We start from the raw sequence: 13,272 nt of genomic DNA, 5'->3' as shown, positions 1-13,272 counted from the left end.
AATCTAGTTAAGTTTAAGTTTTTTTTTATTTCAAGCTGCTCACGAGCTTCAGTTTAGGATTTCGAGTTCGAGTCGAGCTTAAAAATTTTAAGCTCACGAGTTTTCGAGTCGAGTCGAGCTTCATTTCAGAGTTTTCGAGTCGAGTCGAGCTCAGCAATACTCGAGCTCGACTCGACTCGTTTACACCCCTAGTCACGTATCACATCATTATTTTGGTGATATGGTACAGAAAACCATTACCTTGGATGACATGCCATCATCTTGTATGACATGACATGTGGCATATCAACAATTTAGTATATGTGAAAAATATCACATTAGCAATATATGTTAACAGTTAATTAATTAATAATTTTCATCCAACATAAATCATTTTAACAAAAAATTGAAATATTTTGGACTAAAATGTTCCAGGAAAAAGAAATAAGGTTCCAAATGATCACTGGAGCAAACATTAAGATACTAAAGTGTTAAATGTTTTTAGAAGTAAAATAATGACAATTTTTTTGTGGGACTCCTAGATTTTGGGATCTTATAATGTATCACTAGTCACACTTATAAATGAACGGATAACAAGAGTTATGTTAGAGATTTGTATATAATTTGAATTTGACTGGTTTTGATTTAATCTAATTTGGTCAAATGGTTTTTTAATTTGGGTCGAGTCAAGTCAGGCCAGATTCAAATTTATGGTGAAAAAATTGATATGATTTGACCCAGCCCGACCCGACATAATATCATAATTATCTTTTATATATTTAGAAATAATTATAATAACACATTTTCTATGTTTTATTTTTTAAATTAGATCTTTATTACATTAAATAAAAATAATATATATATACACAGGGTTGGATCAGCTTTTGACCTAAAAAATAGGGTCGGATTTTGGGTCAATTAGGGGAAAAGTCTCACGTGCGGCACCCTTAATATACGATTAAGGAAAAACGCTACATGTTTTGTTATTATTATTTTTAATAAAATCGGTAAAAAATTACCGAAAACATTATTATTTCTACCAACTTTGTTATTATTGGGTGCTTTACCGGTTTTTTTAACATATCCGGTAAAACGCTATCGATTTTGTTATTTTTTCTACCAGTTTTATTATTATTAGGCACTTTATCGGAAATGTTAAAAAATATTAATGTTTTATGTATAAATAATAATGTTTTAGGTAATTTTTTACTAATTTTATTAAAAAAATAATAACAAAATTGATAACATTTTTCTTTAATCGTATATTAAAACTGCCGCACGATAGATCTTTCCGTCAACTAGGGCTCTCTTAAATTAGGCCACATCAAGTGTAGGTGGAAGGTTTAATTTTGTGTTGGGTTCGGGTAACTGACCTGACCTTAATCGTTCATACGCCTTGGCACTCTAACGTTTAGGGAAATTTGAATTTCATCCTTTATATTTTTGAAAATTTTAATTAGACCCTTTAGTTTTATTAAAAGAATAAAGTTAAATAATTTGATTGATCGACCATATATAATTGCTCAATATTTTATAAAATTTTAATTAAACCTTACAAAAACAATTAGTCCTTCAAACTACCAATATGTATATTCCTGAGAAGAAATTATTTCATTGACCTGACTTATCACATCATTCATAGTTTTAATGAATTATATCTATTAATTTTAAAATAATTTTTAAATAACCGTCAACACCTTATTTATATATAAAAAATAGATAAAGATTTATTTTAAAAAAATAAATAAATATTATTAATTAAAACTACGAATGATGTGATCAGCTGAGTTAATAATTTTTCCTTAATTGAGTTAGGTAGATAAAGTGACCGACGTGCAAGAACGAACACACAATGGCATCTATTACAAAGCCGTGAAGCAATGTCCCCAGAATACCCTCGATTTGTCTTGCTTTTTCATTGTTGTCTCCGCTATAAAAATGACAAACCATATACAAGTTTTTGTGTTCTGTATTCTCTCTCATCCTTACGTTGGACTGTACTACCTCTCCCTGCGAAGAAAATAGCAAAGGTGTAAGCTTTTTGACGACCACAAATCACGCCGTTGATTTCTCGTTTCCTTGCCGAATGGACGAATCGTCGCCGTCGTCGTCTCCGGAGAAAACGGCGCTTCTGGATTCTCCGCTCCATTTATTTGGGTTTCGGATGCACGAGTTGTCTCCCACCAAAGTCTCGGGTCTCCTCCCTATCACCGAAACGTGTTGCCAGGTTCCGGTCGTGAGATTCGATTTGTTTTTATTTTGGGTTTTTTCTTAAAATTAATGATGTTGTGAATTGTGTTGGGAGAGCAGCCGTTCAAGGTGTTGCACGGCGGATTATCGTCGCTGATAGCGGAGGCGCTGGCTAGCATCGGGGCGCACATCGCCAGCGGTTTCCAAAGAGTGGCGGGGATCCACCTTAGCATCAATCACTTGAAGCGCGCTGAACTTGGTGACCTCATCTTTGCCGAAGCTACCCCCGTTAACCGTGGCAAGACTATTCAGGTACCTGTTTTAAGCATCTTTAAGAGTTGATTGTAATCCTTAAACTTTTAAATATTTTAAATTCCATCCTTAAGTTATGACTCATTTTAAACTAATCCTAAAATTTTTAACTATTTTAATTTCGTCCTCAAACTGTAACTCTCGCTTTAAATTAGTTCTAATTTCATCCCAAGTTATTATTTTATTTAAACCCAACATTAGTTATCATGTACGCCACACCATGTGTATATGATACACATAAATATTTAAATGGTAGTTAACATTTTTGTATTGATTTAATTAAGTGATTAGCATAATAGATTGGGGATGAAATCGAAATGTTCAAAAGTTTGAGACCAATTTAGAATGAGGGTCATAGTTTAGAATGAAATTAGAATGTTCATAATTTAGAGATAAATTTAGAATAATAGTCATAGTTTGGGGATGAAATAGAATATTTAAAAATTTGAAGACTAATTTAAGAAGAAAGTCATAGTTTGAGAATTTGTGGTACACTAGGGATGAATTTGTGGTACAATATAGGAATGAAATTTGAATTTTCAAAATCTTGGAACCAATTTAGGACAAAGATCATACCTTTGGATGAAATTAAATTAGAATGTTCAAAAGTTTCAATAAGAATCATAGTTTTGGGATGAAAATTGAATGTTTAAAAGTTTGAAGACTAATTTAAGATGAAAGTTATAGTTTGAGGATGTGTGGTACAATTAATCACTGGTTTCGGACTCGTTAGATCGTTGAGCACTGGTGTCGGACTCGTTAGATCGATTAATCTAGATTCGAGTTAAATTATGACACTGTTAAATGGCAGGTATGGGAGGTGCGACTATGGAAAACAGAAGCCTCAAATCCAACCTCAGAGAGCAGTAATAGATCCTTGGTATCATCATCGAGGGTCACTCTTATTTGCAACTTGCCAGTGCCGGAGCACGCTAAGGACGCCGGAGAAAATCTCAAGAAGTATGCCAAGCTATGAGTATTCTATATTTGCTTCAATAAACTCAACAACCAGTGAAGGATCACTTGTATTATTCATATATCCATTGGTTGAACAACAATTCCTGCATTGTTCTTAATCTATAAATGTAATACATGTTCGGTTATACCGGCTCATTCAGACATCCCGATAAACCCAAGTGCTCCGCCGAGCTCAGTACCGAACTTGAAAGAACACATTCGAACCACAAACATTATTTATATAGAAGAATATATATCAAACAAGTGATAATATGCATCGCTTCCCTTGTTTATCCATCCAGTTTTGGCAGCAGGCATTTAATTTGCAGATTTTGCAAGTCCTACCCTCATGTTTCCGAAGTCGAACACCGTATGATAAGCACTCAAAAACCTATCTCCGAGTACCCTGCATATATAAACCAGTGAGTTCTTGTCCTGGTCACATTCGACGTGAGTTAAACGACAAAGGGTAACTTTCTTTTTTACGCCGATCGTACCAGAGTGGACCTCTCGGTGGAGGCACGTCTAGACCGATGAAGCTGCTAACACACACTGTTGAACAGCCTTCTTCAACTTTAATGATATACTATATATGCCAATGGACAAGACAAACTGTGAGTGTCATGTATGTAAAACTGTATGCGTTGCTCCAAGTTGCATATTTGCAGTAATAAATTCAGACCAGAATAGATGTTCATACATGGTGTGGAGTAAGAGGGAAAGATTTGTTTCCGATGGTGAATGTGATGTCCGGCAGAAGTTCGAGGTAATCGCAGTTGACGAACGATTTTCCGATGGGGTTTGGAAGAGTTTCGCATAGCTTCGACATAACGGAAAAGATTCTGTTAGTCCATCTCCACATCTATGTATGTATGTATGCATGTATTTATTCTCTCTGCAGGAAGAATCACCTGATTAATGTGTTGGAATACCATATCCTTTGTCCTTTGTTGCTTGAGCTGAACTTGAATCCAGAAAACAATCATCTCACAGAAAGTACACATCGGAGCCTCGCCCAGTGATGATCCTTCAATGGTTCCGTTTTTGACCACCATCTTCAGCCCGTCTCTGCAAGGATCGGTTCGAGCTGAGTGCTCCTCCTTGAACCAACTCAACATAAAACCAAACCCCACTTTCCACAAGTAATATCAATGGTAATAATATCAGTATTGTTACCTCGCTCGCTGTGATCCGTTATATGAACATAACCCGACATCGACACACAGAATTTCAGGGCGTATCTGCAGGAACGAATATAGATCTTTATGGCAATCAAGAGTTGGTATTCTAAAAGACTATTTGAGAATAAATGGAAGAAAATAACTAACCCCAGATATCAAGTTGTCCCATAAAGCATATCCATACTTGGAAACAACACTCTTGCATTCCAAGCTTACGATTCCTTCTGCCCCGATTGCGCGGTTGATCTTGTCCACAATTGCCTGGAAATGACTGCTAGTGAGTCTTTTAATGGCGATAGAAGTGGAAACAACAGAGATTTTTTTTATACATATCCATTTCACCGAAATTAGAGCAGTTAATTCGAACGCAAATGGTATAAACACATACAGTTGGCCCAGCAATCAAGGGTGTCCCAGAATCCAGAATGGCTGCACATCCAAACTTGCATACTCCTGAACAATACAAGTATTAATATTAAGGCCTCAACAATTGGTTCTTTCAAATCGAATCAAGTTTTTCTCACCTCTAACCTTAATGACCGCATAAAATTTTAGTACGTACATTGACCGAAGCATATATCTTAAACTTAGCCAAAGATGTTTAATCTTCTAAGACAAAGTAGATAGAAGGATACCTGTTGAGTAGTCCTCCACAAATACATCTCCCACCAAAATCTGGAATGATGAATGAAATGTTTGTTTAAATAACAACCTTTATCATGGGAGGAAGCAATGAGTAGAAGAGTATAAAAACAAATGAAGAGCAGACCTCCCAATAACCGGTTTTTGCGACCGGGACGTAAGTGTGGTCACCTCTGAAGTGCCTCCAGTCAAGACCTCCAAACACAATTTCTCCTCCGAACTCCGACGTAGAATCTCGACTTAGCCAGAGGGAGAAAAGTTTGTGGTCAATGTGACCTTGTTGCACCATGTTCATCCTGAGTATAGAGTTCTATGAGCTATGAAAAATCCATTGCTAACACTTGACCAAGAAAGAAGTATATACATACATGTATATATATATATATATATATATATATATAAGATCATTAGAAGAGAAAATTATACCACACAGGATTAGCTCGTTCCACAGAAATATCCTGGAACCCAAGTCCAAGAATTCCATCATATTTCGCAATAAGGAACGGTAGAAGAGGTTCCTTGGTAATCTCTATGAACTCCTGAAGAATTGTATTTGCCATAACATAAATTTTATGAAACACAATTCTGCAAAGCATAATATTTCATATATAAAAAAAACTCACTTGATATTCAACAACAATATCTCCAACTCTAACATGATCCAGGCCAAAAAAGCCAGAAATAGCTCCAGCCCCATAGCTGATTGTGCAAGGTATCCCTGGAAGAATCCAAAGAATGTTTCGAAAAGATGTTAAGAAAAGGCATACATTCAACAACTGCAGAGAAACAAACCAATTACCAAACGCAATGCAGGCAACAAAATTACCAATCTTGGTATAAGTACTCGACGACGAAGCTCGAAACCTCGAATGTAAATGACAAGGAATCTGCAATTTCACAATGTAGTTCATATGGCTTCAACAATATTCATCACTCTGAATTTGAATTCAAGAGCTTTGAGGACACTTACAGAGAAAATACATTTTGAAGATGGCACCCAAAGATTAGAGCTAGCTGTGTCGAAAACGACCGAAAATCTCTGAGAAGGCGAACCAATGCCAATTTCACCATAATATTGGATATCAAGATAGTTCTTTAGGTAAATTACACCAGCTTCCTGATCATTCACATTGCTATCAAGCCCTTCTTGGGTTATCCTCGCAGCATTCAATCTTTTAAGATCTAGAGGCTGCTTCTTAAGAGTGATCCGAGCTAGCCCATCAGATGACTCAGTGAGTACTATCCATGAGGTTATCCAAGTGAATACACAGATTGCAGGCAAAAGAAACTTAATCCCCATCCTTAATAAACCAAGGAGAAAGCAAAGATGAGTATAACTCACATAACAAAAACGATGATGATGATGATGGTGAAAGATAACATACATACATACCTGTGGTTGATCTTGGTGTAAAGTGATGAGAAACCCAGAGTTGCTTCATCTTTAAGTAGCTTTGGGAGAAGATGAGTAGCTTCAAAGGGTATTGCTGCACATTGATGGATGATGGGTTTTCGAATTTCATGGAGACGATCTCTCTTGCTATGTTTGCGAAGCTACCACGTAGTTTCCGATCACAGGGTGAAGCAACATGAAAGAGCAAAGGGGTGTGTTTATGACGTTGAAGCTTGGATTTGAATGTGTTGATCTTCTTTAAGTTATAGCCATGACAGGGATTCGATTGTCCTCTACCAGAGTTTTTTTCCCTGTTTGTTTTGAAATTGGAGTTGATTGTTGAAGAACACGGTGTGTGGGTTAATGGAATTAACTGGCAACTTCTACGAATTTGCGACTCTCTGATGCTAATTAGCAGTTCCAACAAGTTTGGACTGTGAAGTTCTGTGCTCTTTTTGTCAGATTGTAGAAGAAAAAGAAAGAGAAAACGATATTGATTTTTGTTGCCTAATAGAAACGATTTGAACACATGCGAGCAAAAATCGAGTTCATGCTAATGTACCATTACCTTAAAAAAAGGGGTAAAGTATAATAATGGTCATTGAACTTTTCTAAAGCTTTCATTTAGGTCTCTAAACTTTTAAAACTTGCAATAAAGTCCTCCAATATTTAGTCAATTTGCAATATGGTCCCGACGTTACACTGCCATTAGTACGTTTGCAATATGGTCACTGAACTTTTTAGGCGCTTGCATTTAGGTCCCCCAACTTTTAAAACTTGCAACACAGTTCTCAATTTCATTATAAACCTCAAATTCCTTTTCGATCTCGAATTTCCTTTTTCGATTCTCTCTTCTCATTTCCAACATAACTTTTTATTCGGGGATGCATGAGAAATTCTAATCTAACTTTGAATTATATAGAGGTGTTGACTTGAATAAGGGTTTATTGAGAGAAGACTCGACCAAGGAACTATCGAGACCATCAACGATTCAATGTGTAATGTCAGATACATGTCATCTCAGGTGAAGCACAGATGTTCGATGAAATGCTTGTGAGAAAGAAATGGGGTTAGAAATGCAGAGTTGACAACTACCACTAAGATGTACTAAGTATTATTATTGAAAGTCACCAACAAAGCTGGAATTATTTTGTATAAATGACATATAATAATTTCTTCGTTTAATCCTTGTGGTTAAGGATTTTCTAACAGATGATCAAATATAATGAAATCCCAAACAGCGCATTCACCTCTCAGTCTCTTTCGCAACTCGAAAGACATCATGACAGGGTCAAGTAGCTACTTCAAATATAATACCCTGCCATGATGCCTTTCGAGTAGTGTGCATGCAGAATTGTCTTCTAAAGCTATAATTCAATACAATTCAATTGTAAAATTTCCAAAACATGTAAAAATTCCAATTCGTTCACGATATATCAGTCCCATAATCAACATGAACTTATTAAAAAGAATACGAGCTCATAGGATGCCGAAAACCACAAGTCGGATTAATACAATTCCTAGTAAACTAGTACAACAGTCTCTCAGATTGAGTCTGGTGATTTCACTATGTCGATACTCACAACCAATTCCCTGATTTAAAGAAAAACCAAACAAGAAGATCAAAAAAAATTTAGCCTAGGACCCTTTTTCACTTCTATTCTGATGGACTGAATATATGTAATAAGGAATACTAAAAGTTTTGATTAAGAAGAAAGAAATAAAATAGATGGTTTTGGTTCAAAACTAACACTGAATATCCAGATCATTAACATGCAGTTCCAGAAACATGAAAATTTCAACAAAAAATACACAATGCGAGCTGAAAATGGGAAAGTGCGAAAGAGGAAAAGCTTACTTCCAGATAGCCCAAAAGAGAAAATAAATACCTTCTTGCAAGTGAGGGGAGACGCTAAGAAATAAACACAATCGGTGTTGCGTTCCAGCAATTCTTCCTCCATTTTTTTCTTTGTAAATAAAAAGCTGAAAGACAGAGCACTGCTTGGGTTTACAATTTTACATGACAAAATGTTGTAGAACAAAAACCAAACGAGAGTGCATGTGAGCGAAAGAGACTGAGAGGTGAATGTGTTGTTTGGCATTTCATTATATTTGATCATTTGTTGGAAAATATTTAACCACAAGGATTAAACGAAGAAATTATTATATGCCATTTAAACAAAATAATTCCAACTTTCTTGGTGACTTTCAACAATGATACTTAGTTCATCTTAGTAGTATTTGTCAACTCTGCATTTCTAACCCCATTTTTTCTCACAAGCATTTCATCGAACATCTATGCTTCACCTGACATGACGTGTATCTAACATTACACCTTGAATCGTTGATGGTCCCGATAGTCCCTCTTCTCTCAATGGACCCTTATTCAAGTCAACACCTCCACATAATTCAATGTTAGATTAGAATTTCCCTTGCATCCCCGACTGAAAAGTTATGCTGAAAATGAGAAGAGAGAAACGAAAAAGGAAATTCGAGATTGAAAAAGAATTTAGGGTTTAGAATGAAATTGAGGATTATGTTGCAATTTTTAAAAGTTGAGGAACCTAAATGCAAGTACCTAAAAAGTTCAGTGACCATATTGCAAACGTACTAACGGTAGTGTAACGTCGGGGACCATATTGCAAATGAACTAAATATTGAAAGACTGTATTGTAAGTTTTAAAAGTTGGGGGACATAAATGAAAATTTTAGAAAAGTTCAGTGACCATTACTATACTTTACCCTAAAAATACTAGTACATGTTTAATAAATGGGCATTAGGTCTCTAAAGTAAAGTCAGATGTTCGAATCCTGACGTTTACGAATGGAACAAACTATGTTAGGAGGGTCGCCCTCGCCTCTGCAGTACCCGATCTGGATTAATCGGTCAATAGATCGGATACCAGTAATTAATTCAAAAAAAATAAAAAATAAAAGGGTAAACTACAATCGCTTATGTTTGAGTAAGTTTTTATGTTCGACATTGAACACTTACACCCTTGACATCTATGGTGCTCAAACTCGGGTCTTCAAAGAACATCAACAATTCTTATACCACGATTATCCATGTTAAATTGATTTGTGCAAATCGATAACGTTATCTATGTTTAAAAATCGATAATGTTATCAATTTGTGACAGGATAATCACCAACGTTATCGATTTGTAACAAAATTGTCACTCCACCATTATCTATGTTAAATTGATGATGTGACAACGTTAATAAAATTATTAATATTTAGTTTTACTCCTATACTATTGTTAGAACAACAAATAGATCTTTAAACAATGATTTTATATCTAATTTATCCCAGAAACTTTTTAATTTATATTTATTTCAAACACCCCACCACCAAAACTATATTTAGACCACATTCCTTATAAAACAAAAATCTCACTGCATAGATAAATGGAGTTTTTTTTCAAGACAGATATATGAGTATTTAAAGCCATATATTCAATTAATTTTAATATAAGAAAAATACACAAGACAGCATGCAAATCACAAAAATTATAAACTAACTGATGACAGTTCCTCCATTAAAGATATGTTAAGCATTAAGCAAACCAAGATACAAAGGATCAAAAATGCAAAATACCTAGGCCAATAACAGTAACAAATGAATCAAATTAATAATTAACAGATATGCAAAGATTAATAATAGGGTGCAATAGCAACTCAGGGTTGTTTAGTGCAACCATTGTCATATTCTTTTCATTAACTTTCTAACCTAAAAAAAATATTATGAAAACAATTTATGTGCACTTAAAGGCAAACTAATAAGTGAGAGTTTGTTTAAGTTTGGTTTTCGTTTTGTAAGAAAAGTGGTTAGAATATGATTAAAATGGTGGGGTGTTTAAAAAACTGGAAATTAGAAAGATTTTGGGATAAATTAGATATAAAATCATTATTTAAGGACATATTCAATGTTTTAGCAATAGTTTATGTGTAAAACTAAATATTAACCTTTTTATTAACGTTGTGACGTCATCAATTTTATAGAGATAACAATGGAGAAACCATTTTGTTACAAATCAATAACGTTAGTGATTAATTTGTTACTTTTGAAACTTCAATGGAAAAAATGAGAACTTACTCAAACATTAGTGACCATTGCTGTATTTTTATCTAAATAAAATTACGTCTTCATCAAAATTATTTGGGATAAATTACACGTTTGGTAACTGAACTTTAAGCTATCTCTTATTTCACTCATTATACTTTCAATTTTTTCAATCTACTCATTATACTTTATAGAATGATTTTTTTTGTCACTCCATCGTTAAATTATTAACGGCGTTATGAAGACATCGTATTTAATCGAAACGACTCCGTTTTAGTCTAAATTTAATTCTTTAAGGAATTCAAAACGACATCGTTTTGATGTATGTGTCATGTCATAACACTGTTAATTATTTTAACAGGGAGTTGACCAAAATAATTCAATCTATAAAGTTCAATGAGTAAATTAAAAAAAATTTGAGAGTATAGGTAGTGAAATATAAGAGTAAAGTTCAATTATCATGCCACACCCTAATTTAAGAGGCTAAATATTATTAATTTAAAGTATTGAATTAAAATAGTAATAGAAAAATGGAGGACTAAAGGCATAATTTACCATTTTTCAATTATGGAGAGTTTAAAACTCGCACGGAAAATTCCCCAAATTCTTTTCTCTCTCCTACCCTTTCCTCTTTTATTTTTCTCTTTCCTCTAAGAAAGTTTCATTGGTATTTCGTCGTCGACCAGTTGTCCATTAACGACACCGCATGCGCCACCTTTCTCTTGGAGTTGAGAGGAGTCATTGTTGTCATTGCCGTTGAAAGGGGTGAGAAATGGAAAGTTTGATTATTCAAGAAGGTTGATTTTTTCCATTCTCCGTCGTTCTCCATTGTGAATCGATGTTTACACGAGAATCTTGAGCTGAAGATTTACAAATATGGATTTTTTGGTTGTTGTCCGACCACCGACGACGTCATACGCACCGCCACTCATGTGTGGGCTTCGTTTGTAGCTTATGGAGTTTCCAGAACTTGTCTGGACCGGTTCAGACTGCCTGATCGAGTCAACCGAGCAGATCGAGCCATTCGATCGAGCTGAACGTCGTTAATCGACTGTTGACCCACCGTTAACCAGCATTGACCGATCGTTGATCGTGTGTTACTTTTTACGAGACTACCTATTCTGACGTTTTTTGACATCATAAGTTCGATTTTACGGTCAGTTTTGCCAAATTTGAACCCGATAAGATTTTTTTCAGCGTTTTATCTCTTGATTCGATCCGATTTTCATGTTTAAGATTCGTTTTTGATGCAATTTATTTTGTCATGTATCCGAGACATTATGGGATGTGGAATTAAAGTTGGAGAACATTTGAATGGAGTTAAAATGACCGACCGATATGGCTAAAAAATCAAGGTAATACTCTACTACCTTTTGTATGCTTTATGGAATTTATTGATAATTGGTAAATGCATGAATGTAGATGATTGACCAATTATGTGTAGTTAGTTGTTGCGAGACCCGAATTGAATTCAGATAAAGTTGGTAAACTGAATAAGACTCAAATGACCCGTTTAAGGAATGAGAAGGTAGATAATAAATAATTTTTAGTCCAGTGAATGATTAGTATATCGATTAACTTCGGGATTTGTAAATTTTGATTATTTTCTTTAAAGGTTAAATGTCTAGAACACTTGGCCAATAAATTTTGAAAAATACCCTTGTGATGTAAAAAGACAAAGATTGCCCCTGGAAATGGAAATAACCCTAAAAAGTTATACTTGACCTGATAAAACCACTAAATTCACTTGTTAAGTGTTGGTTCTGTTTAGAAAAATCCCAAAAATTGATTTTAGCCTCCGAGTTAGAAAAAGACTTAGAAATTTGATTCTTGAGTAAACATCTGAAGATTGAATTACCGGAAATTACTCCATTGACAAAATTAATCAAATTGACTCAGATATCCTTGAAATAACAAAAAAAAAAAAGACTTAGATCTCTCTTGACAATGGAAATGATTTAGGAATTCATTATTGACTTGATAGAGCTACGAATTCATCGGCTAAATTCATAATTTGATTTGAAAACCTTGATAATTGATTCCTAACCTTTGAGATCACATTATACATGAATTTTTTATGAGTTCTGAATAAATATCCGAAGACCAACTTATCGGAAGCACTTTGTATGACTGAAATAATTGAAATGACCAAATTACTATGGAATCCTAAAATGACCAGAATAATCTCAAGTATTGAAATGATCCAAATACCTTATGATCTGATTTAAGGAAATGTTTGAGGACAAGTTCCGAAAATACCAGTGAAACATTAAATATTGTAACAACCCTTAAAGTTTATAGAGAATATCCAAGCACGTTGGTTACTCTTGATATTATTGCAAACAAAATAAAATAAATACCACCGAAATGCTAGTTCAGTTTTTCAAGACAGCGATGACTCTAAAGGTGATTAGTTCAATTAGTGTTAAAAAGTAAACAATCGTAAGATATCTCAGTCCATATGATTGACATGTATCCAAGTGTTGGGATTTATTCAGTTCGAGTTGACCCGACATCATGATAAATCAACATGAATCTTGAATACCATAAATCAT

General features: G+C 34.4%; 2 protein-coding genes across 3 annotated transcripts; one reads left to right on the top strand and one right to left on the bottom strand.

Moving 5' to 3' along the window:
• Positions 1-1,930: 1,930 nt before the first annotated feature.
• On the top strand, positions 1,931-3,594 carry LOC120155856 (1,4-dihydroxy-2-naphthoyl-CoA thioesterase 1-like). The gene is made up of 3 exons (XM_039167318.1): positions 1,931-2,206; positions 2,290-2,481; positions 3,293-3,594. The coding sequence occupies exons 1-3, from the start codon at positions 2,066-2,068 to the stop codon at positions 3,455-3,457; spliced, it is 498 nt and encodes a 165-aa protein (XP_039023249.1). The 5' UTR covers positions 1,931-2,065; the 3' UTR covers positions 3,458-3,594.
• A 46-nt stretch (positions 3,595-3,640) lies between these two features.
• Positions 3,641-6,672, bottom strand: LOC120155852 (aspartic proteinase-like). 2 transcript variants are annotated; one of them, XM_039167317.1, is made up of 14 exons: positions 6,655-6,672; positions 6,232-6,562; positions 6,088-6,148; positions 5,885-5,979; positions 5,688-5,800; positions 5,389-5,557; positions 5,255-5,294; positions 5,008-5,072; positions 4,767-4,880; positions 4,615-4,679; positions 4,350-4,506; positions 4,139-4,258; positions 3,936-4,024; positions 3,641-3,844 (listed from the first exon to the last, which is right to left on the bottom strand). In XM_039167317.1, exons 2-14 carry the CDS (start codon positions 6,559-6,561, stop codon positions 3,757-3,759), a joined length of 1,506 nt encoding a protein of 501 aa, XP_039023248.1. In that variant the 5' UTR covers position 6,562; positions 6,655-6,672; the 3' UTR covers positions 3,641-3,756. The 2 variants fall into 2 exon arrangements, with proteins under 2 accessions (XP_039023248.1, XP_039023247.1); XM_039167316.1 differs by having other exon boundaries at positions 6,232-6,667.
• Positions 6,673-13,272: the final 6,600 nt, after the last annotated feature.

This window comes from Hibiscus syriacus, unplaced genomic scaffold (genome assembly GCF_006381635.1).
Source record: "Hibiscus syriacus cultivar Baekdansim isolate YM2019G1 unplaced genomic scaffold, ASM638163v2 tig00111208_pilon, whole genome shotgun sequence".
NCBI classification, from domain to species: Eukaryota; Viridiplantae; Streptophyta; class Magnoliopsida; order Malvales; family Malvaceae; genus Hibiscus; species Hibiscus syriacus.
The sequence above is the reverse complement of the archived record's forward strand: the minus strand, read 5'-3'. Positions and strand labels throughout refer to the sequence as shown.